The sequence below is a fragment of the Brassica napus genome, chromosome C7, assembly GCF_020379485.1.
Source record: "Brassica napus cultivar Da-Ae chromosome C7, Da-Ae, whole genome shotgun sequence".
Lineage (NCBI taxonomy): Eukaryota > Viridiplantae > Streptophyta > Magnoliopsida > Brassicales > Brassicaceae > Brassica > Brassica napus.
The window spans coordinates 43,449,069-43,476,145 of NC_063450.1; the positions used below are offsets into that span (position 1 = coordinate 43,449,069).

Below are 27,077 nucleotides of genomic sequence, written 5' to 3' on the forward strand. Positions count from 1 at the left end.
ACATAGTCACATAGAGTTGTCAACAACATGATATATCGATTAAAAATAGGTGATTGAAATGTTTAAACCTGATCATAAATATTTGTACGCAGGTCATACATACGCAAGAGTTGTAACTTATAACTTCTAAGGATAAAACCTTAAAAGTAATGCCTCCAAAACATGAAAAAACGTTACGTTCAAAGGATTTGACTCTTGGTGGTGAAAATGGCCAAACCCAACCATAATAAAATCAATAAACCTTATCTCTTTGTGGCCTCACCAGACATCACATGTGGTGTCATTGAACTCTTGTGGTTTGTGGGTCATCATGGGGTCATGGCTCCTTTCACATCCCAACGCCTATTTTCCGTCACTAAACCTAATAGATTTTGTTTTTGCTTTGTTTTTCGTTTGGACAAATAAAAAGTACATGAATGTATGTAAATAGCAAAAACTTATCGCCTGACATCATTATAACCGACATTATCCGATCATATCTATTACTCGGTTGCTTTTATCCTTTATTTTACCTTGGGTATGGACACCCATTATATCAAATTTAAACTCGGATAGTTGAACGTTAACAAAAATCTGATAGCAATTAACACGATAATCTATTGCAGGGCAAGCTATATCATTGGTTGGACAAGCCCATCAGTTCAAATATTTTTCAGCTAAGACAGTACTTATTAAGGGCGTTTAGAGCATATTTATCCCTAAGAAACTCTTAGGTTTTTTTTTTAAAAAAAAAAAATTAAAAAACAAACTAATTGTGGGCCGCCACAAGTCAGTGGGACCCGCAAACAGTGTAAAAAACTCACTAAATCGGTTCTTAATTATTAGTTTTTGTAACCGATCCTTAAGGATTTTGTGGGGGTCCACGCACTAAGAACCTCACTAAAGACCCCAGATAAACATGCTCTTAAGTGCTAAAACTGTCACCAAAGAAATATAATTTTGGACAATTCTCTCAGATAGCTTTTTTAAAAAGTTTTTGTCACAAAAATAGCGTCCAAAAAAGAAAATGACTAAAATAATCCATTTTTATTTTAAATTTTTAATTTTTAAATTTTTATTTTTTAAAATTTGAAACCCTATCCCCAGAACCCTACCCCTTAACTCTAAACCCTAATTCTAGATTAGTTAATCTTAGGGTAAAAATACATTTTTTCGAATGAATGTAAAATTTTATTCAACCAAAAAAACATGTTTACAACTATGTGCTTCTAATTCTTAACATTAAAATTTACGAGCAACAAAAATTTTGACTCTAAATGTGCTCCTAAGAACCGTGTATCTTTGCCCCAAATACATTTTTACTCTTTAATAAAATTTATTTTGGTCATTTTCTTCATTGAATGCTAGTTTTGTGACAAAAACTTAAAAATGGCTATCCTAGAAAATTTCTCTATAACTTTTATATGTACATCTAATTTATGTCGTATACTACATAAAAATAAATATTCTCTCTGTTTCATATTAAATGTCACTTTAGCATTTTTTTTTTCTTGTTACAAAAAAAGTGTTATTTTAGAATTTCAATGCAACTTTCAGCTTAAAATTAATTATAAATGCATTGATTTTATAAATAATTTTATTTATCTCAAATATTATTGGTTGAATATGTGTAATTAATATGAACTTTAATGTATTTCAATCAATTTCTTAATTTGTGTGACATTTTTTATGAAACGGAGGGAAGTATTAATCTGTACATTTTATTAGGACAAGTGAGTAGACAAGTAGTGGTTTGCTTAGTTTGTGCTGAGCTGTTATCTAGTGGATTAGAAACTGATAGCATCCATTCCACATCATGTACTATTAATTTTCTTAACTATTTTAATAAAGCAAAATTTCTGAAAAGAATCAACCAAAATTTTGGTTCTTTTCGGAGTAAAAAACAATGAAAATATGATTTGATGTTTCAAAGACCTCTTAAGAATTATGTGTTCTCTCTTTCTCTCTCAACGTTAAAACTTGTGATAGAAAGGCCAAAGTAAAAGGGAGAGAGAGACCCACGGATGATGTATACGTTGGGAAGAAAATAATGGCGCATCTAAATTTTTTTTTTAATATTATTATTATTAAAACAGTTACAGGAACCGATCGAAATCATAAAGTCCAACAAGCTTTTACGAAACAAGTGAATAATAACAAACCCATAAACAATCGAAAACATCAGTTTTGAATCACTTAAGACAAGTGGTAGGATAAAATACACTTAGCCGCTTCTGCGTCCAAGATTTCCTCTACCGCGGTTTCTTCGTCCGCGACCCGTGTACTGTAACTGCATCTCTTTAGCCTTGGCGCATCTAAATTATGTTGGCATATAGGTCCAGTCTACATGATCAGCCACCTACTGTTGCTTTTGTTAGGAGGTCGGTTGGATCTTATCTTTGAATACAACTCTCATGTTGATAAGGAATTGGTTGCATTGTTATTATAATCCTAAACTATTCATTTTTATTAGTTTATGTTAATATGTTGTCTCATTATATTAAAATAAATATCGGCAATTTCGTCTAAACACAGTGCTTATACACAACGATATCTATTGCATAGGTTCCAGATTTCAAATCCGTTCCAAAGACCAAAACTAAATATATTAAAAAAAATCGACAAGAATATGATGTAGCTTTTCAGTTCACGTGTCTGATTCACAACCCTTGTTGAAGCGAAAGGCCTCATCTACCGTGGTGAAAAGATAAGAAGAAGAAGCTCACTCATCGTACTTGAGAGATATGGAAAAATAATATTGATTTGATCAAACAAATCAAAGCTAAGCAAGTACAGTATTTATAATCTTAATCAGGGTGATTTATGGATCGACCGATGCTTAAAATACCCCCTCCAGATATAAGACGTGTCTCTGCCACTATTTTTACATTTTTTTTCTTTTCTTTTTGCTGATATCTTAATATTCTAATTCTAGTTATTTTTCTTAAATTTAATTCATGTTGTGTGCTGTTTTCCATAATAACCTGAGCTGTATATGAATTTCAGATTTGTACATTGATTTCTTCGAATAGTTTTTCTAGTGCCATGTTAACCCGCCTTAGTGGTTTCAAGAATCTCCTTTCGAAAACTTAGGTCTATGATTCACAAAATGCGATACTAATTTTCTTTGTTCTTTCGAGCTTCTTATTGTCCCACATAAATGTACCAAGGTCAAAATGTTGATTTTTTCTTACAGTCCAGTTTCTTCTTATGTTCAAAGTCCACAAAAACTAGTGTTGAATGTAACGGTTAGCCTAAGTCATGTTCTTTCTCCCCCTTCGTACGAAACCTGAAAAACACGTTAACACAACAACAACAAAACAGATCAACCGTTCAAAAGGAAAAAAAAAACGGAATTAACCAAATGAAAAAAAATGAATAAACGATACGTACCTCACACACGACGAACAACACATACCTGGGAATCATAACGTAACACGTAACGAGCCACACGACGACGGTTAACGGCAAACGGAACGGGTCTACGGCAGTAGAGAACGTTGACGGAACAGATAACGGTTAAGGCAAACAACGCAAATCTCAAACGGGATTCCAAAAAACATATCAAGTCCCTTGTTCCATATCCAGTTTTAATTACGCAATTCAACACTGCTGTTGGTTTTTTTTTTTTTTAATTTGTTCTAAGATATTTTCTGGTTACGGAAACATTATCTGCTTCGATAATCATATGAGTACTAAGGTACAATCTCATCTTCACCCAACATAACAAGTCTTAAAAGACGGTGTCGTTTCAGTCTCCGTTTTTTACATATCTCCGTCCGGTTTGACCCGGCCCATCCGCGCAGATCCAACTCGCTTCAGATCCAGACTTCATCGCGGGATCTATCCAGAAACTGTGGCTGATTCAGAAACAAGAACAAACCTGATAACCAGATCAGACATCATCCGCCTTCGACATAGACGATAGCCTGCTAGGCCTCGGCTGATAAGCAGATCGCCTCTTGAGCTGATGCGAAGACGGCCTTATCAGCGTCGTCAACGCTCTTCTCACCCACTCACCTTCAACGCCACCGATTCTCACCAGCGAATTAGTCATCGCCGATCTACGCATGTTCAAACCGTTAGTCGAATACGTCGCCGCCGAGCCTTGACCGTGCGGATTCGCCACGTTCTTATGCAAGCTGCACCGGAAGGATCCGGGATGAGTCGTCGGCGAACACATACACCTCCTCCTCGAATCGGGGATCTTATTCGGCTTCGAAACGGCGACGGATTGATTGGGGGAAACGGATCTGTTATCGATCGAGTAACAGAACGACTGATTCACCGGCGTTGATGTGAAGAGGTTAACGCGGGTGGGAGACGCGGATCTGTGGTGGGGATGATGCTGCTGACGGCTGTTGCTGAAAAAGGATGTAGACGAGAAGCTCGAGCTCGTTGAGGAAGCGAAACCTGATGACGACGGAGATGATACGCCGCCGTAGAAACGACCGGACGGTGATACAGAGCGTAGCACCGGCCCGCTTGATCTGGCTTTAGAAGAATTAAACACCATTTTAATTTTTTTTTTTGGGAATTTCAAATTGAAAGAGGAAAGAGATTTCTTGAAGAAGAAGAAGAAGGCGAGAGATGAGGATTTTTTTAGGCTTTTTTTCTCTTTAGGGGTTCCCGGAGGACAGTTGGTTCGGCAAACCTAGCGAGTATCAGAATGCGAATTTATAGCTGAAGAGGATGAATGGCGTTTCTGTAATTATTGAGAAAGTTCGTGACCTTTTGAGAAATTTGGTTTATCGGGTTAACTGACTTAACCATGGTTAAGAAGAGATTGGGTTTGGGATATCTTTTTTTTCTTTGTTTATCAACTTGCCTGGTTATTGCCGTCTCGGAAAAGAATCGGATTCTGATCCAACGGCTGAGATTGAGATGATTCATCAGAGTGTTTTTGTGGGCACTTGCAGTGGCCGCCACGTAGACGGATTCCAGAAAAGGTCAGCTTTCAATTTACGAAACTACCCTTTAGAAAAAATATGAAGGAAATTACGTAACTACCATTGTCCTCTCTAATCGCAAGGTGCAAGTTTTCATTTTCATTTGGCCCAAGGAGTCCCACAAAGACAACCTTTTCTTGAAGCTGATAGTTTTTTTCATTTTTTTTCTATATTTATCTCCTCGCAATTTATTGCTTGATGTAATGGCTCTAATTCCAGATTGATAAAATAAGATTTTAATAATTACATTTGAGGGATTTTGATTTGTATGTTTATGTTTAGTAAACCAAAAACAAAGCAAATTTGGCTATTTGGTATTTTCTTTTTCGACCAAAACAAAGATCCAACAACACCTGTCTCGCGTAAAATCATCAACCCCCACCACAATAGAGAGCGTGTGACCCGCAATATCTATATAAACTTGCTTCCAAAACGCGCCCACGGTTTCTTTGAACTAACTGTGGATTTACATATACATTTGGCTGGTATGGAAAAACAAAACAAAGAAACATAGATAATGTTCAGAATCATCTTCGAGTTGCAATTGCACACCGATAATAAATTGAGTTTGGCATAACGAAACAAAACCAAAACGTATTGAATTATAGGAAGTAACCTTTTCTAAATGAAATGAATAAAGCTAGCTTCATATTCAAGTTTATTAGGTTGAATGTATGAATTATTAAAATGCATGCGTTCAAAACTTAAAACTCAGTTTAAGTTCTTTTTTTTTTTTGGTAAAAAGTTAAGTTCTTTATTCATTTGGGGGTATATGTTTTAGCTTCCTAAATCCGTCTGTAGTTTCATCGAAACAAATATAAAAAAGAGTGCTAACTCTCAGTCTACAATAATTAGAACCTTCTTTGTTTGCATTCTTAGTATTTTTATGGTAAAATGTAGATGCTTCCTTGGTGTCTCCAAATTGTAAACCCTAAATATAATAACAAGTTAACAACTAGGCATTTCCATGTCCAGCCCAGCAAAGAAAAAGTCGTATCCAGCATAAAAAGACGCGAGAATAAGTTGACAATTTGTGACCATTATAAACTCAATTAGGAAATATATTGAATGACAATTTGTGACCATGATAAACTAATTAGAAAATATATTCAAATAAAGTACGAACGTAGGTTTATTAATAACTAAAGAGACCGCCTTTCTGGAATTTAAACTAGATTCAAACTTATGAGTCGGTCTTCGAAATTGTGCCTTGGTCCTGGGTTTTCTTCTTGGTTGACAGACCGAACCATCTACGTGCTTATTTATGCAATATATATATATCATATGTTGTTCCAACGGTTTACGTTAGTATGTAAGTCCCCATGATACAAAACCAAAATCAAAATATGTAGCATTATTATATACAATTTCTTATGAAAATATCTTCTTTGTTGTAGAGGCATCTTCCTTAGCTCGTTATTAATTACTTCAAAAGTAAACGAGTAATTAAGCATCATTTTTAATAGTAGAGTAATAATGTTATTTTCAGAATATTAAATGTGAAGTAATGGTCTAGCGAAAGAGTGAAATGAGCACATGGCGGAGATGAATGTTCCCAGCTGCGAGGGATGGGAGCGTGACTCTAACACCACTATGTGTTAGCCTGTCAGGTTTTGGGTCGTAATCTTCTTTACCAAAATACTATGGGGAAAATCCACTTATGCTCTTTTCTAATCTTCTTAACCGTCAGTCCTTTTTGGGATTTTAATTTAGACATTATCACATAATTTGTGTAAAGTAATGTCAGCTGAATTTTAGAATATCAAAAATCATTCCTTTTTAAGGAATTGAAAACTGACTTTTTAATAATTATGTCTTTTTGAATTTATATTCATGAATAATTTAATTAGTTGTGACAAGAGAAAGAAAATGTCTTTAGATGTCATGGCACAAATGTTTGTTGAAACAAAATACAGAGGGTCTCTTAATTTAGAACAAAATGAACGGGTTATAATAATCTCAATTTTGATTGGGGTTATTACATAACAAGAATACTAATGTTGCAGTGCTTTTGTGTCTGGTTGGCATATTATTGTATATGAGATATTAAATAAGTTATACATACTCTAATCATTGCTAGTGAGTTAGGTTGGAATGTGAGCAGATCTTAATTGATACTGAGGCTGGTTTACGTAGCAAACATCTATAGGTTAGCAAGGTTAGTCAAATAAGATAGCTAGTTTGGCTATTACCACCTATTTCAATTAATTATTAATGAACTTATATGTGCAAGCTAGACAAATGTGAAAAACAAGTTAGACCAATGAAAATATAATCATTTTTTAGAAGCCCAAATCATGGAGTATCCGGTCGCTTCAATTCGGTGCATTATTACCTGCCAGTGTTAATTAAGAAAGATTAGTTAATTGCAAAGTGGTTAAGCTTCTTACATTGCTTCGAAGTTCCAACTGCTGGTCTTAAAGCAGTCCTCGAGGCCTTGGGGTCAAGAGTCACATGCGTTTAGAATTTAGTCTTTTCATAACTATATGATTACTTTATGAAAAAATTATCTTTGAGTAATTAAGTTTGAGATCTCTACTATACTATATAAAAAGAACTAAATTAGAAGTTACTAAATTATGTCAAATCACCTAAAATATTTAGAGCCAAATAATGGTACACATCAGAATGTCAATTAACTAAATCCACAATTTTTACTAGATGTGAATTTCCTAAAAAATATGTCGAAGCCCAGCTTAGACTCACTGCACCCATTAAGTGACCCAAATTCTCTTTTTTCTCCGCCTTCCCAAAAAAAGACCTAACGACAACAGTTTTAGCGATCTCTGGCGAAACGCTTTCTCCCATAATAATCATCAATCTTCCTTCATTAATTTTCCAGTACAAAACAGGTGTCCTCTTCACCTTCTTGAGCTTCCCACAATAAAATTCACTCCCCATACAAGAATAAGTATCAGCTATCGCATCCATGGCTAACAAGACATCAAAATCAACGACGACAGAACCCTCCATTGTGGTCTTTAACGACGTTGCTACGGGTAGGGAGAGACCAAAATCATCTTCAACCACATCCATTTTTCGGGAGATTGCACACAGCAGGCGGAAGTGTCTGATTGTTGTACAGATGCGGCTCATCTACGAACAGGTAGTGATTCTATTTTCTATTCCTATATTATCTCTATTCAAGAATCAAAACCCCAAACTAATTGCATTAACACATGGATATATCTCCTGATTGTGTTGTTCTTGAAGCCAAGTATGAAAAGATATATCTAGCTTTGTATATCAAGGTAATTGTTAGTGAGAAATTCAAAGTTTTATGTGGGACCGTGTTATTTTCATCTCTTAAATTCAAAACCAATATATCTAAGCAATGGAAAACCATGAGCATCTCTGTATATTCTATTTTTTATTTTCCTTATCTTACTTATCAGCAGCAGTGTTATATATATATATATATATATATATATAATCTTAAACTTTCTCTTGAATTCTGTCTCGGTATGCGCAGCCTTACGAGACAGTGAATGAAACTCCAGATGTCAAACCAACTCCAGATGATACGAAGATGGATTATGGGCCAAGGAGAGGAAGATACTCAAGATGGTAACTTGAGGAATACTGTGTCTTTTTTTCCTTAAATATATAGAAGAAAAAAACTATCTAACATGTTTCCATGTGTTACACATTGCAGAGAAAGGAGTTCCACGTTTTTGGCTGATGGCCTTGAACAACAATGATGTCACTTCCGAAGACAATAACTGTAGCTTAATGTCCTTGATGTCAGGCCACAGAGCCTGATTACTGATTAGGCTCTCAAATCACTTAGATGGTGCATGACCGAAGAGCCTAAAGGATTCAAACTTGAGTTATCCTTTGACTCGAATCCTTATTTTAAGTACACAGTCTTGACAAAGTCTTACCATAACATGTCTTGACAAAGTCTTACCATAATATTGTTGAAGGTGACCCACTGCTTGAGAAGTCTATAAGGTACCTGCTTATGCTCTTCTACATATGTTCGATACGTCTTATGAGTATATATAGTAATATTAAATCAGATTCATCTAATGTACAACAGGAGCTCGGGCGATGCTCTTAGTCAGAGAACTGGGTGACATCTCGGAAACCACTATGGCTGGAGTATTGGCCACAGCTGAGGGAACCGAGAGCTTGAACACAAGGGTGTCATCTAAATTAATGCTCTTTAGAAATTTTGAGGTAAAGAATGCATCTTCCTTGCTCCTAGGTTAATTTTTAATTTCTATGTTTGATCGTTTATTTGTGAAAGTTTTACGACTTCTAATTGAGTGTTTATCTATTTGGTCTTCTCATTAGCATTATTTCTATGACTAATCTATCTTTGAAGGTGCATTTTGAAATGCAATGTGGGTGTGATTGTTAGACAATTTTGTTCATGTCACAAGTATTTGTTTGTATCAGATTCATCTTTGCTGAGTGATTATTTTTAAAAAAAATTATCTGTTTCAGCAGAGTTGGTTGTGGCTGCGGCAGAGGCAGTGGTTGTAAAAGACAAGAGTGATGGTAAGAAGAAAAAGAAAGCAAGAAGATTGAGGAACGTGGAGATTAATGACAAAGCAGGTGGCTGGGTAAAAGATTAGAGGCACAAAAATGTAAGAAAAAACCTTCAAGGGTTACTAATCCATCAAGAGCACCACCGGTTTGTAACAACATGTGGAAGAATATTTTCTTAGTGGAAGGTTGTGCTTGGACATTTGAGGTGTCATAAAGACAGAACTCTGTTTTTGTATTTTTGTTTTCTTTGCTAGCGAAGGAGAAAGAAAAACATTCAGAGATTATGACTGCAACAATATACGAATTTAATCTTTCGTTTTCAAATATTTTGTTATTTATGTTTGCAACACTCTGAATATGGTAAATATATGAGATATACTTTAAAAAATATGCAAAAAAAAATCTAATGTTTCAGTTGTTAGCTTCTCAAATAAATAAAGTTAATATCTATAATTCTCTTATATTTGTAACTATAATCTGTTTATATAACTATTTATGTATTTCTAAATTGTATTGTTTTCCATCAAATTATAATAGTTTTTTTTAAATAGGCAAATAAGAATAACACACAGAAGATCAAATTACCTTTTAATTTAATAAAATGAAATAATTCATTTTACAATTTTTTGTATCTTAAAAGAAAATTCATATGTTCTAAATTTATATTATATGTCAATTTTAAAGTAGAGACAATTTGCTGAAAATACACAAAAGAAGACAAAATTAAGAAAATACCTCACGCGCCTAAAAACTCAAATCGCTGTAGCCAAATTTGTGTCGTTCTACCGATAATGTCCCTATACTTAAGCCACGTTGTTGTCAAAAAGCTTAATCACTTGCAGATTTTCTTAGATATCTCTTCTAGAAATATATGTCACTGTTCTTTTGTAGGTCTGTCAATAGCTTCATTCCCCACCACACAATTTGGTTGATTCTCGCACCCTCCCAGTAGGTTTCTACACCACATATTTGTTATATATGATGAGATTGCAAGTTGGCTTGGGGACTATACAAAATTGTTATTTGTTAGTCCTTGCTATACACATTTCAGAACAATTACAGATCTAAACATTAATATGATTGAAATGTAATGCGTTTTCTAATCATATATAAATATTACTAATCCTTAATGAAGCATATTAGATTATTTGTAAACTTAGACACTAATATTCTATATATTATCTAACTTTACCCTATAAAATTATGTGTATCAGTTAACATTATAAATACCAACCATCATAATTAATCATGTTATTATCTGCTAAGTTATATTGTACGCATTATTTATTTGTTATCTTCCTTACATGTGAGTCACTTATAAAATCATTGTCGCTAACACATTTCTTAGTGACTACTACATCACTTAGTAGACAATACAAAGTGTTAACCTGAAAATATATCATTTAACATATGGTATATCAGTTGCCTTTGGTCGTACATACGGATATATCAAATAAAAGATAATACATACCATAATACTTACTTATATTGTTATCGTTTACTAGTAAATTTAGACACTAACATTGATTATATCATCAAACATTAGACTCTAACATTTTATATCTCATCTAACACTATAAGTACCAGCCAAATATATTGGTTTACGGTTCCAGTTAATTGGACAGAAAAAGGACATGATTATAATTTGTCACTTAACTGATAATATGAAGAATAAAGTTGTCCTATTAGTTTCGAAAGCATATAAAATTGGAGGTCAAACATAAGGAAAATAGATGAGGAAATATATACGGGGAATTATTCTTCTTCAGTTATGTATGACTGATGGGACTAATATACAATCCGACAAATGGTTTATTCCTGGTTAACATTTTGTAGCGTCACTAAGTGTTATAGTAATCAGTAAGATATGTGTTAGAGACAACGTCTTTGTGAGTGATTACATGTAAAAGGATAACAAATAATTAATGTGTATAATATAAAACTTAGCAGATAATATCACATGAATATATAATGTATTAGCGAGACATCATTTTCTTCTGGTGTAGCATTCAACAAATCATTCTCTCCGCCAGTGAGTATGATGCCAACATCACTCATAAACGATAACTCAGATCTAGGAAATGCTTGCATAGTCGTGATTTGGTCCACCCACATATTCTCTTTGTTCTTCCTCTTGCACAAGTCCACAAAGTTAACACATACTTCTACGGAACTTATTTATACATCAGCTTCACGATAGGACATGTAACAATATACATATATCATCATGGTTAAACTCTAAGTAGAACTCATAGTTGTTCCAGTACAACTTGCCAGATAATAAAACAAGTTATCATTATAGAACATGTTACAATACCAATTGCCATCTAGTAACAATTTTAACTGTTACAATAAAACTTGCCATATAATGGAAACTGTTATAGCCGAGAGTATTTTCTCATCATGTATCATATACGTAATCTACTATTAGCAGTTAACACCAATTTCAAAAAGCTATCGACATTGAATACAATACAGGGTACGAGTCATGTTGTTTTCTTGAAAACGCTACTTTCTTTTATTAGACGGACCATGTTGTCGACAGTATCATCTTCAGCCTCATCATCCCAAACAAGGTCTTGTGGGGAATGTGTGGTGTCCTCAAACATGGATATCGGCTCAACCTGTAAAATAGAGACAATCGAATTCATGAGCACCATCAGTAACACAAAACGTAGCAGTTAAGTGTAAGAGTACATGACACCGTTAAAACTTAATTAGTTGTAAAAATATGGGACACTGATAAACTTAGCAGCTATGTGACGATGATTCATACAGGCGGTTGCTAAGTATGTATTAGTTGCATAGAGTATCCGCTATTATATGATATTGCAGGTTACTTAACAAAGATACAGCTACTAGTAATAGTGTATTTGTTCATGTGTTATTAACGTCGAATTAGGAATTGTTTTATGATATTTGCTTCCACCTACATACTAATTACCAAAACCATCAATCTCATGTACTAACCTTGGCTTCCTCGTCTGGAGCTTTAACGTGTGCTGGATTTACACAGTATCTAACCGGCGATTGAGGTGTAGTTGATTCAGTAGCATCTTTCTCTTCTCCCTCTTCTGCTTGAGGCTCATTACATCCTGATTCTGAATCGGAATCCCGACTCAATAACTACAAGCTGGATCGCGTCAACGAGCCCAGGCAAAGCCACACTGGCCTGTGAGAGTAGAATCTCGTCTTTCTTCTTGATCCCAGTAACAAGCATTTCAAACGAAACTCGACCCCATGGATAGGCAAGAAATTCATCCATTTCCCTAATCATTTCAACGTGCTCTGGGATTATACGGGGGAAATGAGAAGTCGGAAGAAGAACACACGACGTAAAGGCAAGGCATGCATACTTCAGTCGCATCTCACGGTCCTTGACCCCTTTTCTTCAGCATCTCAACTGCTAGATCTACGAGGCAAAACTTGAGGGATCCGAAGAGTTCTCCCCAGTATAACTTCTCGTTAATGGGATTCTTCTTTCTATTTTTGGTGTTTTTGATTGGAATTTTCTTGCAATTGAGCCCAGTAACGTGAGCAAACTCGTGCAGGGACATCCTGATAGGTCTTCCAGCGAACAGAAACCAAATCTCGTATTTTTTCTTCACTCTAAGCATGTGGACAATGACGAACTGCCCAAAACTACCAGAGAACGATGGATTCTCGGCTTGTGATATGATCTTCCCAAACGTGGTGCTCCGCAAGAAATCTACTTCGTCGGGGTCAAGAGCCTCAATTATAGACTCGATTCTTTTGGGTTTGTGGTATGTGTTAACCCTTTCACCGTTGGGTTCTTCGCCGGCGGCAAACATGCGCTCCGGTAAACACAGCTCACCCATCTCAGGCTGGTGTGCACTGTTTGGTGATTCAAAGGAAAGAGATGACCTAGAAGGAGAATTAAGAAACGAGACTGTTGAGTAAATGAAAGGATACTTCTACATACAGCATAAATAAGTAAAAAAGTGGGTAATTACACTAAGCTCGTTTGCCCCTATCGTCTAAGGGTATAGGCTCTGCAGCAAATCTACAAGTACATTATAGATGTCCTTTAGGTGTGTAGGGGTGTTTCCGTATTAAAATAAAATCCACGGTGCAGCGGGTATCTTTCTAATTACCATTGATTTCGTGTATAGAGAGCCTAAATTGTCTTTAAAGTAAAAAGGTAATTTTAAAACTACAATTTAAAATGTACATTGTAAATGACTCGAGTAATCATTATATTAAGCATACTCATTTTTATTTATAAAATCATACGCTTCTAATACACCGAATAAGAAAATATAGCTACATATTTTTGTTCAAAATAAGCTTTGTTAAAATTAAATCGATATCAATACTAACTCATTAGAAAGTTAACATAAACCAAGTAAAAACAACTTCTATAGAAACAAATCAGAAACACAAATATCCATTACCTTCATAAAGCTATGTCAAGTTTTTAACTTTTAATCATTCTTTTGAATATGTGATTAGCTGATATAACCTTTTAATCGTTATGTATCCTCGTTATTTTAAAAATAGTTACTACATATAAAAATATATTGGAGTATACAACTAAAAACTATTAAACGAAAAAACAGTAAAAGCGCTGATTAGTTTCATAAAAATCTACAAATACCAACCAAAAAACTAAGTTCTACTAACTCAATGAATTCTACCAAAGAGTACATGTTATGGAAACCAAATAAAAAAAATCACTAATAGAAACTAAAAATATGCTACAGAAAGAAATATAATAGTTAAGAGTAGTAATCATTCTGTTCAAAAAATTAAGTTAGTTAAAATTCATATGATAACTTCTTTTATATCTACACATTACTAAAATATTAAATATTATATATATAATCAGTTTTTATAGAAATAATTCAAATCAATATGGTCTATCATTAACAACTCTCAATTAGAAAATATTAAAATATTTTAAGAAAAGTTAAAGCGCATAATAAAAATAAACCAAAACAATAAAACGATAAAAATTACTATGGCTACACTAAATGGCAAATATGACATACAAATATACACTTAAACTTTATATTATTTCAATATATATAAATGAACAACTTTGAATCAAAAAATGGAACAGTTCATCTGTTACACTTTTAAAATATACTATTACTAATGTGATGTTTTAGAAAACATAATATATGAAAACAATGTAACAATTTTTAAAGATTGTTGTAAATAGAAACTAGTAACAAAGAAAAGTAGAAAACTAAAAATATTCTTACTTAAAAGTTAAAACTTCACTCTTTCGTAATTTTTTCTTTTTATTTATCAACATAAAAATAATTTTAATATTAAATTATAATAGTTTCCACCTCTAATCGATTGAAACACCAAAATTTTAAAATATAATCTATATTTCCAAAAATAATATTGAAACATTATCCGCGGATCAGAACCTAGTTGACTCTGATTGGTGATCGGAGAAAAATATACTCTACTTATTCAAAAAAAAAAAAAATCTATAGTTAATACAAACATAAGTAGATTGGGACCGATTATATGTTTATACATGTTTGATACTATCCCCTACTACGTAAACATTGAATTGGTTTGGATTTTTTTAAATTGGTTGCAAGTATTTTCATGTTATTGACAAAAGAAAATCAACTAGTCACAATGAAGAGCCCAATGTTATGTCATATTGGGCAAGTACTTGAGGGACAAGCAAATCTTTTAAGCAACGGCCTAACCATGACACATTCACACAATGAAACTCATCGAGATACACGGCATCCTGAAAACAAGCCAAAAAGTTTTTTTTTTAATCCCTTCAAGGCTTCAAAGGTGATCAGATTCTGACAATAGAGTCGAGATATAACACGAGTCATGTGATTATCATCGTTTATTACAAGCCAAATAAAATTCTCTGGTGGCTTAAGAAGTGTTTTGTTGTACGCCACATGATCAGACATTTGTTTTGTTTAGAATTGTGATGAAAATGTGTTTTCAATTCTGAAAACCATATTGTAAATTTTATTCTAGTAAAACGAATAGTTAATTATATATTGGGGGAGTGGATTAGTAGACTCCAGCTAAGCGGAAAAAGCCAATTAGGTGCGCCTAATTATTGGTTATTAGTGAAAGCCCAAAGCCACCGCTCACGGGAGTCTAATCATGTCCCCATTATTTATTCATCGAAATTCGCATTCCCCCTATCATATCAACACTAATCTAATTTAGAAAATCTCTAGGATTAGTGGGTTTTAAACAACAAAAGCGTATTAGTATCAGTACCATAAGTCATAATTATCAAACAAGTATTAAAAGTTAGAATACGAGCCTCATATAGGTTGTCCACATAGGACTGAAAAATCAACCAATATTATGTTTTGCCACGTAAGCTACGGCCTATATTCAATCTTTTGCGTATTGTGATTTGTTGTTTGTGGACTTGAGTTCTCTATGCTTGGCTTTCTCTAATTTTGGTGTTTATGTTGGGCTTTATCTGATTCTGGCCCATTGCAACCACTCTCCTTCTTACAGGCCGTATCCTGAAACCTTAATATCATCCTCTTCATCGTGGTAACAGGAGATCAAGTAACGGAATCACGATTTATGTTCAATTCATAAACACAACATTTAATCTCAGTAAATTTTCTCCCCACTACTCCTCAATTCACCAGAACCTTCGATCTCTTCGGATTCTTCAGGATTTGGATCCTATAAATAGGCGTTCAAGGCTTCATGGTTATCACAGAATCTTTGATTTTTTCTACTCATAACTCCAACACATACCGGCGTGAACAATGGCTGCTCCCCAGATCTCCCTTTCCGAGTTGAGGCCAGGACGTTGTGCTAGGAGTAACACGCCTCCGTCCCAAATTGGAGGTAAGCGCTTTTTCAGATACAATCAAACATATCATATATTTAGATTTCCATAAAAGGCCCTCTAACTCTTCGAAACATGTAATGTAGGTCGTCTCTTTCTTAATGCAACTTCTGGGTCACACTTCTACTTTGACGATGAGGTGATAGCAAGTCAAACTTTATTCGATGAGTAAGGCCCTTCATTGTAGTGCATTAGGACAGAACATGTTCTCATATGTCTTTCTCATGCTCTCCTTACATCCCACCAACCAGGTTTTGTGCGACAAACGTAAGTGACTCCACCAGTGGTACCGAATACGGTGGAGTCCAGAAGCTGGAGACAGTTTCATTAGCGGAGTTGAACGCCTACGTTCTAACCTCACCCCACAAGTACGTTTTCTGATTTAACATCTACTCAAGCTTTCTAATATTCAGGACATTAAACCCATATAACTCACTTAAACACAAAATATTGAGTTCATATTCAGGACAGTGTCTCCTCCTTCACATGCACTATATGTTTTAACGCAAGTGCTGTTGGAGTTGTGAGGTTGTTTCCTAAATATTATCTTAAACCTCCAAACTTTTCAAAAATCTTCGACTTTTTTTACCCACCAATTTGTTAACATTCAAAGTTTGATGCTCTTAAAGATAACGTGTTGAGATGATGGTGGCAAATGGAGAAGAATCGGCTGTCTTTGTTGCCTTCGACACAGCTATCACTAAGCTCACCAATGCCAGGGCCACAGAGGTTTCCAACCCTATTGTGAGTGACATCGACATACTCCGAGCATCAACTAAATTTTGATGTAAGTTAATAGAAATTTGTTGACGTGGATTTTGCTTTACTTCAGGGTTATGGTGAGCAAGACCCAGCAGAATATAACCTCCCTTACTTCCTCCAAGACATTGTTCGGAAGAGCTACATTTCATCTCAAGCTTACAGAGTTAACTTTTCTTTCCTCCATGAGTTATTTACTGTCGCCCGAATCTTTGACCCCAATCAGAGAAACCCAGGGCCCTCCTTTGCACTGCATGTAAGTCATAGAAAATTCTCACCACTTGGGTCTCATTAAACAGCAAACTACTTATAAATTTAACTGTTTGTCTAAAGGGTGAGGGCAACAATCATGGTGACAATATCTCTGGAGAAAATTGTGCTTCTTGCAAGTACCATGTCGGTGACTCCTTCTCAAAGGACACTCATCTTCCTGAAGCTAATGACCAGACCATTGGACCTGCAAGTGCTGTGCAAGAAGCGTCAAACACCTACCAGGTGGAGTCCAATAGTGAGAATGTTGATGATCCACAGAGACCACCGCAAAGCTTAGCTTTCACCATGGAGCGGAATAGAGGAACAAATGTTTCTCCCATGCATATCGTCAAGGCACTCACGTTATGTTTTTCCAAATAATAGCACTAAGTCCACCATGAAATTAAACATTTCTCTTCGTTTTGGTTCTGTATCGTAGTAACATTTTGCGTTTATGATATAGAACATACTTCCAATTTTCAGTAACTTTAAATAATGTCCACTCTAAGATTTTATTAAAAATTTATAGTCATTATATCAAACAATTAATAAAATGAGGATATAAGCCTCAGATAGAGTGTCCACGTTGGCGAAAATAATCGGCCAATGAGAAACTATATTTTTGCCATGTCACCTTCTCTATTTGTTTTTACAAAATGATCTTTTAACTTTTTACTTAAACAATTATAACCGAAAATATTTTTTTAGTGAAATATATTATTTATATAAATATAATTATATTTTTTATTTATATAATAGTTTGTAAAGAAATATTTAGTGTAAATAATATCATAATTTTATAAAATACTAAAATAAATTGGATTGGTTTTCGACTTTCACAAATAAAAAGTATTATTTGTAAACTTAGAAAAAATATATCAAAAATATTCTTTTTCAGGAGAGAAAATAGAAAAATACATCGGAGACAAATCCATCTCTGTTATGAAATTCCTCTAATTTAGAGAAAAAAAATAGAGGAATACATAGGAGATGGTTTAAGGCATGACCGACGTAAATGATCGACGTTGAGATTTCAATTTTTCTGATTCTTACTATTTTAATGTTTCAATATAATTTGAATATTCTCTTTGCTTTATAATATAATGGTTTAAACGTATTTTTTGTTTCACTATATAAATTGTTTTTATATTTCAATGTAACTTTATACTTATTAGATATTGTGTGACCAATTAAATTATGTAAATTACTGTGTAATTGATTAAATTTATATATTAAATGACAGTTTTCTAAAGTAATAACTTTTAAATATTACAGATTTTAATTAAAACTGGAGGATATAAGCCTCAGATAGAGTGTCCACGTAGGCGAAAATAATCGGCCAATGAGAAACTATATTTTTTGCCATGTCACCTCATCTATTTGTTTTTACAAAATGATCCTTTAACTTTTTACTTAAACAATTATAACCGAAAATATTTTTTTAGTGAAATATATTATTTAAATAAATATAATTATATTTTTTTATTTACATAATAGTTTGTAAAGAAATATTTAGTGTAAATAATATCATAATTTTATAAAATATTAAAATAAATTGGGCTGGTTTTCAACTTTCACAAATAAAAAATATTATTTGTAAACTTGGAAAAGAATATATCAAGAATATTCTTTTTTAGGAGAGAAAATAGAAAAATACATCGGAGAAAAATCCAATGAAATTCCTCTATTTTAGAAAAAAAATAGAGGAACACATTGGAGATGGTATAAGGCATGACCGACGTAAATGATCGACATTTAGATTTCAGCTTTTCTGATTCTTACTATTTAAATGTTTCAATATAATTTGAATATTCTCTTTGTTTTATAATATAATGGTTTAAAAGTATTTTTTGTATCACTATATAAATTGTTTTTGTATTTCAATGTAACTTTATATTTATTGGATATTGTGTGGTCAATTAAATTATGTAAATTACTGTGTAATTGATTAAATCTATATATTAAATGACAGTTTTCTAAAGTAATAACTTTTAAATATTACACATTTTAATTAAAACTTATTACATTTTGAAACAGATAGAGTAATCTATAAACTAACTCTATATTGATATGAGGACAAAATTGTAAAGTGGTCCCGCCTTGAATTTCTCTTATTATGTGCATTCCTAATTGAAAAGAGATAATCAATCTAATATTATGTTACTCTCACTATATTTGAAATGGTCGAACCATAAACCAATTAAAGATGATGTAAAGAAAACATAAAGATGTATTTCCAGTTATCACAAATATATAATCAATTGACAACAACTTAATTATATCTAGCGTAGGATAACAAAGAAGAGTTTACATACCTTCTAATATTATAATATATCACTATATTATTGGCTGAATCAGTTTTCGCCAGCACAAATACTCACTCCATCCCTGGAGTTTAAGCTTTTCTATCTGATGATATTAGTAGTGGTCGAACTGTACATTGTAATTGGAGAAAGAAAACAAACAAAAATCAATTGAAGACTTTTAAGGTATATGAAACAAAAATTGGAAATAGCAATTCTCTGCAATTAAAGACTAAGGCAATAAAATTGTAAAAATACAAAATAAAACAAAAATATACACAGAAATAAAGATTTAGTAAAATAAAATAATAATATAATTTCCATAATTGATAATGCTCAGTTACACTAAAAGGTCTAAATTTATAACATACACAGTTTTATTTACATCCTTAAACCTATTATCTAATTAAAATTATTCTTAAAAATGTGCCAGCATGAAGAGTTAGAAAATATACGATAAAATATAATACATAACGTTAAAAATATATTATCACTGATCACTAAAAAATCATGTTAGTAGTAATAAAAATGAAATGACAACACATTTATTAAAACCATAGAACGACATGCAACAAGGTGTTATTAAATATACAAACTACAAATTAAATACAATATATGCTCAATGCAAACACACATAAAAATGAGACATCATATTTAGATATATTTAAATAAATAATTTTAAATATATTATATTCTTGATAATTTTAAAATTATTTAAAAAGAAACTAAATTATTAAAAAAGTAATATACAAATAAAACTAAAATAATATTTTGTAACATCAAAATAATAAATGAATCAAAAATATATTATGTTAATAAATAGATTTTAGATTTTAAAGACATCTAATTCATGTAATATTACAAAATTCAAAATTTTATTTATTACAATTAATATTTTACCATTAGATATTTTAAAATAATATTCTAAATCGATATTCAATTGTCAGTTTTCAACTATTACACGTAAAAAAAAAATTATTAGGTACGCTTTTTTTTTTGAAAAAGGGGTTTTTTTTATTTTAATTAGCTTATTGGAGTACTTTTTCTCTTCGTGAATTTATTCGAGATGAGATTCCGATCTTTTAAACTAAGATAATTTATGTTCTATACATAATTATATTTTTTTACATAACTCTAAAATCTCGGACATCATTCTTCATATTTTTTTAGTTAATTGTGTGTTACATATAATAGAAATACTTACTTCAAACTAAAAATAAAAATAAAAAATCAAATTTAAAAATTAGTTATATATAATTTAATATACAAAAATTCACATACAAATAAAAATGATAAATATAACAAATTTAAATATATTATCCGCGCGTAGCGCGGAGACAGGATCTAGTATAATTAAAGTTTAGTTATAAAGTAAAAGTTAGATCAATCTATAGATAATAAATGCATGACTATCTCGAAAATGAAATTTCTTCTCTTTTTTTTTTTACTTCCATTATTATTTTCACTTATTAATTATAAAATACTATTTAACATAAATCTCTTTAAAACTCCATACTAAAAATGATTTATAATCTGTAAACTTTTTTTTTTTGGTAAAAATGTAAAGATATTATTACTAATTTTCAGTTTTTGACATAATTACAAAGATAACAAAGAAACAGAAGAATGAAAAATAAAAACCTAAACATCAACTCAAACTTGACAAAACAAGAGACAGACTTAACAAGAAAAAGCTGATATCGGAGGTCTCAACTAATCCGCACAACCGCTTGCCGCAAAAGGAAGAATCACAGTTAATTCGAGAGTCAGAACCCGATAATTTTGGCCTCCCCGATGATCCGCTCTTTATGATTGACTCGACCAAGAACAGCTCGAGACAGACTTCCTAAGCGTTGACCAACACGAACAGCAGCCTCTCAAGAGGCCTAGAACTCCCGCATCACCAAGACCGAGCAATTATTGAGACGCAAGAAGCTCCGAAGAACCATACGCCTAAAGCCTGCACAAAAACGGGGTGATAAGCAGCCACATCTCCACGCCATGCCCTCCGGGTCACCTCACGAGCCGGAAGAGCACATCCACAAGAACGCAAAGCGACCACGCGCTTGGCTCTAGTGCTGGGATGACGTGCTCAAACACATGGAAACACGAGACACGTCTTAACCGAATGACCCAGCGGATAAGGAAGTCTCGACATGGACAGTCTCTGAGAACCAGAGAAGCTGACCGGCACAGACGGAACCAGATCGGATCAATGAAGAAACAGCCGTAGAAAGACACCGGAGGAGAGTCGAAGAGTTTCTTCGCCAAGGAAACAGTCACGAGAGCAAATGTGGAACGCCATGACCAGAAAGGGGACAAGTAAGCAGCCCACGAAAGGTTCCGAACCCAAGCCATAGATGACTTCTCGTCGGAGGCCTAAACGTGGCGACACACGCCAAAATGAAGACAGCCGGAGGCGACACACGACGTCTCCAGAGAAAATCTTACAGACGCGCCGTTGAAGATGAACCTCACCGCACCTACTGAGCAATAGATAACATGAATCGGCCTACGATGAGACACCACACGTAAGGTCGACTCACACGCCGCCGCACATCGCCGTCGGGATAACGTGAAGACATGGAAGACAGGTAAACGAACAGATCCCGCGCGGCGAAGCCACCCTCCTAGAGCACACGCTGCAAATCCCGACCCCAAAAAGCCGACCCTAACCACCCACCACTGCTACACCTACCTCGCATCATCACCAGAGACTCAAGACATCTGTCGGCTTCAGCCTAGGTTCCTCCACCGACGAAGCTCGAGCCACCATGGACAACCACATATCGGAGGCAGCCAGGGGAAGAAAGCAGAGCAAAGGAGAAAAGAGAGAGACAGGGGAAGAAGCCCTCCGGCGACGCCGCACGGTCCAGCCGCCCCGGTGGCAAAAGGAGATCTGGTTTTTTTAAAAGCTAAGGTTCGAGAGAGAAGAAGCTTATAATCTGTAAACTTGTTAGACCTTTTCATATGATTTGATTTAGTAGTATGTCATATACCCCATGCCTATCACGACAATTACCATTGTTCCATCTTTATTAAAATCAACTACATACTGACCCGCGCGACCTCGCAAATATGAATTTTTTAATTTTTAATTTGTAATATTTGATTGTTTTACATTACTTAGTCATGAATTTTTTTTTTTAGCGTGTTAAACCATCTATTAATATTAGATATCATCTAAACAAATTCAACATATATATGTAATTAGAAAATTGTATACAATATATAAAAACAATGTTTATGAATTTAAAATATAAATAAATAAAGAACTATGACTTAGTGTGGCATAGAAAATATTATAAAATAGTTATACATGTTTAAAGAAAATACAATGTTATTAAACTTCTATAAAAATTTACATATAAAAACGGCAATTAATAAAATTAGGGTGTTTTAAGTTAAAATTTAATTTAGGTAAAGACATTAATTGAACTGGAAAATACATGAATTAAATAAGATAGTTTAATTTAATTTTCAAAGGCATGAAAATGTAAATAACTTTGAAAAGCTAGGGGCGGTTTATATGAGTACTTCTATTTTAATAATAGAAACTAGATCTCGATCCGCGCAACCGCGCAGATTTTTGTTTTCATTTATTTTTATATAAATCTTTTGTTTTCAATTCTAAATTGGTATATATTATAATATATATATATATGTCTATCAATTTTTAAAACATAATAAGTTTATTGTATATTTTTTTCATTGAATAGAATGTTTCAAACTTTCACATGTATTTGTATCTTCTTCTATATATATATTTTTGGATTATTATTTCATTATTAAAATCGTAACTATATATATAAAAATTAGTAAAATATTGTTTTATTGTCATATTCAAAGATATTGTAACATTTCACAAATTTAGAATTTTTTTTAAAAATTAAACTTTTCGCTTCATATATTCATATTATCGAGTAAATAATTAAACATTTAGTTTTTGTTTAATTTTTAAAATAAACTATATAGTTTAAAATTTTTTTTCATTGGTTTAAGGTAGTAAAGATTAATAATTATTAGATAATATGATTTTTGTTATTTAAAAAAAAAATCTTTATAATTTAAAAGTTAACATCGACAAATATTTAAATATTTAGCATACGGAGGTATAGTATTACAACATTAAATTATATCTATTTAATTTATACTATCTATATATCCAATGGATCATCTATTGTTTAAATCTAATTATTGATAGCCCAATAAAATTTTTTGGTAGGCCCAAAATTTAAATGATAAGATTAGAGGTTAAATGTTGCATTACTTTATAGAAATATGTTCATTAGGTCCATTTAAAAAAAAATCACACATGAATCAAGGTTGTGACTTCTGTTTTAATATATAAGATGTTAGCATCACTTCTCTCTAAACTGGTTGGCTGATTGTCCTAATTTCAAGTGTAGAAAACTATCAAAACTGCACAAGTCAGTCTTAGCTTTACGATCTCCTCCAAAGTCAGTCTTAGCTTTACGATCTCCTCCAGTACTTGTGGACTTCTATAACGGAGATTAAAGCATTCCTGAGAAATTATCATAACACTACTACTGTTTACTTTATACTATTTTGTATACCAATATAAAATTAGCAAGAGATATATAGACATACATTATACTGTTTGAGATTCTCTTAGACCATGCACATCGGGGTATTTAGTGAGGTTCACGGGCTCGAGTTCTAAGGCCCGGGTGATTAAAATGAAATATAAAATGGGTCTGTTTCGATGAAGCGGGCCTTGCGCTTGATCCGGTATCAAGCGGTTTTAGCCACGTGTCAGTTGTTTAATTGATGAAAGATTCCGCGTAGAGGGGGAGGAAAGAAGGGTTTCCCCGTGTCTCTCCTCATTTTCTCTTCTCGAAAAAAAGCTAGGGTTTGTGTGTGAGAGGCGATTTTACGAGCGACGCCGAGTCTCTGAGTTGTTTGTGTGTGAATCGACGACGGACTGTCTTCTCGACGACCTGAGGTTAGTATCGAGTAGATTGACGGTTTAATTTGGTCGATTTTGCTCGAAATCGTTTTCGCAGATTTCAAATCAATTTTGGGGTTTTCGAGTTTGGGATGAAAATCGATAGAGGGTTTTCGATTAATTGATGTAAATCGGCATGCTCGTTTCATTTAGGGTTAGTTTCTGTGAGATTTCAAATCGATAGAGGGGTTTGGAGTTAGGGTTCTAAATTGATTCGGTTTTTCATTTGATAGTTCTAAATTTATTATATTGTTTGGATTTTAATGTTCAAATTCATTCGATTTGTTTTATAGATGGATCCCACAGAAGAGAGAAGTCATTCAAAGAAGCAAAAGGACTACGTCAACATGCTATCATACACTTGCGATTCTGAATACGGCATTCCGAGAAGGTGTGCCTGTGGTGGGAGAATCATAGACGAAGTTCGAGTGAAACAGGAGTACGATACTCAACCCAGGAAGCGGTTCTTCACCTGTGCCAACCACGAGGTAAGACACTGATGACCATTTCAATTCATTTATGTTTTTAGAAAATGGTTTTCTGATATTTTTTTGTTTATAAACAAGACTGATGGGTTTCACTACCGTCAGCCTTGAGTGATTGGTGTCCAGGAGCAGATCGAAAGCTTGACTGAGCGTCTGGAGGAGGCTGAGCAGCTGTTGAATTTGATTCCGAGTCTCAAAAACCAGATTGAGACACTGGAGGTTAGTCACATAGTTCTCAACTATTTTATTTATTTGTCTGTACGTTTATCTCTACATTTTGCTCTACTGTTATTAATTTTAATAACTTATAATTGTTGTTTCCATGTATAGGCACATGCTAGCGGACTCACTCGGCAGGTTGATCGCCTAACTGCGGAGGTTTATAACTTGACGGTGCAAGTAGCTGACCTGGAGAAGCTCTGCTTCGAGTAACAAGCGAAGGTAAACACTCAATCTCAACTGAAATAGAATTGAATGAACTGAACTAGCTAGACAACAACTCGTATTGAACTGAACTGAACTGAACTAGCTAGACTACAATTCATTAATAAGTGTACGTTTGTTGGTTGAAGTTTTAAATATTGTGTAGTTTTTAAGTGATTTGATGTGTAATGAATGCTAAGTAGTTCTGTAAATAAGTTGTTGTGTTAATTAAGTTGTGTTGTTGTATAATTAACTGCAGTGGTTGTTGTGTAATAAACCAATGCGAAAGTAGTTTAAAACATAGGAATTCCACTTCTAAAAACACAAACAATCAAAGCTTAAAAATCACTCAAACCTCTAAACACCAAACCAAAATCACACAAACCTCTAAACACAATGGACCCTTCTTCCCGTAACTCTCACGGGTTTGTTAACTTGTTAGCTTCGCAGAGCAGTCCACCAATAGACATAGACTCTGCTGAAGCACATGTTACCTCTCCCGGGTTAGTTAAACCAGCGGAAAGGAGAAAGTGGTCAACCAGAGAGGACATTGTGCTGATCAGTGCTTGGTTGAACACCAGCAAGGATCCCATAGTGAGCAATGAACAGAAGCTAGGATCGTTTTGGAAGAGGATAGAAGAGTATTTCAATTCAAGTCCTCACCTCGTTGGCTCCCTTCCAAGAGAGTGGAGTCAATGTAAGCAGAGGTTGGGAAGGGTGAATGCGGAGGTCTGCAAGTTTGTGGGATGCCATGAAAGCGCGTTGAAGGAGCAGGCGAGTGGGCAAACAGAGAATGATGTCATGAAGCTTGCTCATGACATCTTCTTCAATGACTATAATGTCAAGTTCTGTCTTGAACATTGCTGGAGGGAACTTAGGTTCGATCAGAAATGGAGATCACACTGTCAGCCGAAGGAGAAAAGGAAGGAAAGTGGTCCGGAGGTGGTGAGTGCTGAGGAAGAGGTTAGGCCTCCGGGTGTCAAGGCCAGCAAAGCTGCCAAACGCAAGAAGCCGAACGAGGCAGCTTATGAACAGATACAGAGCATCCTAGCTCAGAAAAACACCCTTTCCAATAAAAAAATCCTAGATCGTCTCTTAGCCAAAAACATTGAAACACTATCTGATCATGAAGTGGCGCTTAAGAATAAGCTTATCTCTGAAATGCTTTGATTTGGTTAGTGTAATAGGTTATTTTGCTTTGATTGTGTTAGTGTAATAGCTGCTTAAGAATAAGCTTATCTCTTGTTTTGCTTACTCATTGTGTTCTATTTTGTTTTGCAGGTCACGGGTTGGAAGGGAAGGGCAAGGTCACGGGTCTGAAGGTTGCTGGTGAGGGTCAGGATGTAGGACTTTATGTCAGTTTTTAATCACGGATGTAAAATAGGATGTACTATATGTAGGACTTGTCTTTTGCTGTTGATTCGCTGATGTAAAATAGGTTGATTCACGGATGTTAAACTTTGCCTTATCTATATCAACTATGTCTTTCAGTTTGGTTTAAAATTGTGTCTCATTTCTCTTCTCCATGTGTGTCTTTTATTCTTACAACTGAGCAAAGCACACAAAGAATCTGTCTCATTTCTCTACTCTAGTCACTTCTCTTCTCTAGTCACTTCTCTTGTCTCT

The 27,077-nt window shown here is 33.8% G+C and overlaps 3 protein-coding genes across 4 annotated transcripts; 2 read left to right on the top strand and 1 right to left on the bottom strand.

Annotated features, from left to right (window-relative positions):
• Window positions 1-2,971: 2,971 nt before the first annotated feature.
• Window positions 2,972-4,683, bottom strand: LOC106410497 (putative protein TPRXL). Its single transcript, XM_013851005.3, has one exon. The coding sequence runs from the start codon at window positions 4,493-4,495 to the stop codon at window positions 3,875-3,877; it is 621 nt and encodes a 206-aa protein (XP_013706459.1). The 5' UTR covers window positions 4,496-4,683; the 3' UTR covers window positions 2,972-3,874.
• A 10,976-nt stretch (window positions 4,684-15,659) lies between these two features.
• LOC106409445 lies at window positions 15,660-17,813 on the top strand. Of its 2 annotated transcripts, XM_048761951.1 has the most exons (7): window positions 15,660-16,259; window positions 16,347-16,428; window positions 16,512-16,628; window positions 16,727-16,788; window positions 16,890-17,004; window positions 17,093-17,275; window positions 17,353-17,813. In XM_048761951.1, exons 5-7 carry the CDS (start codon window positions 16,903-16,905, stop codon window positions 17,650-17,652), a joined length of 585 nt encoding a protein of 194 aa, XP_048617908.1. In that variant the 5' UTR covers window positions 15,660-16,259; window positions 16,347-16,428; window positions 16,512-16,628; window positions 16,727-16,788; window positions 16,890-16,902; the 3' UTR covers window positions 17,653-17,813. The 2 variants fall into 2 exon arrangements, with proteins under 2 accessions (XP_048617908.1, XP_013705536.1); XM_013850082.3 differs by lacking the exon at window positions 16,727-16,788.
• Window positions 17,814-25,847: 8,034 nt separating this feature from the next.
• Window positions 25,848-26,621, top strand: LOC125590639 (glutathione S-transferase T3-like). Its single transcript, XM_048764282.1, has one exon. The coding sequence runs from the start codon at window positions 25,848-25,850 to the stop codon at window positions 26,619-26,621; it is 774 nt and encodes a 257-aa protein (XP_048620239.1).
• Window positions 26,622-27,077: the final 456 nt, after the last annotated feature.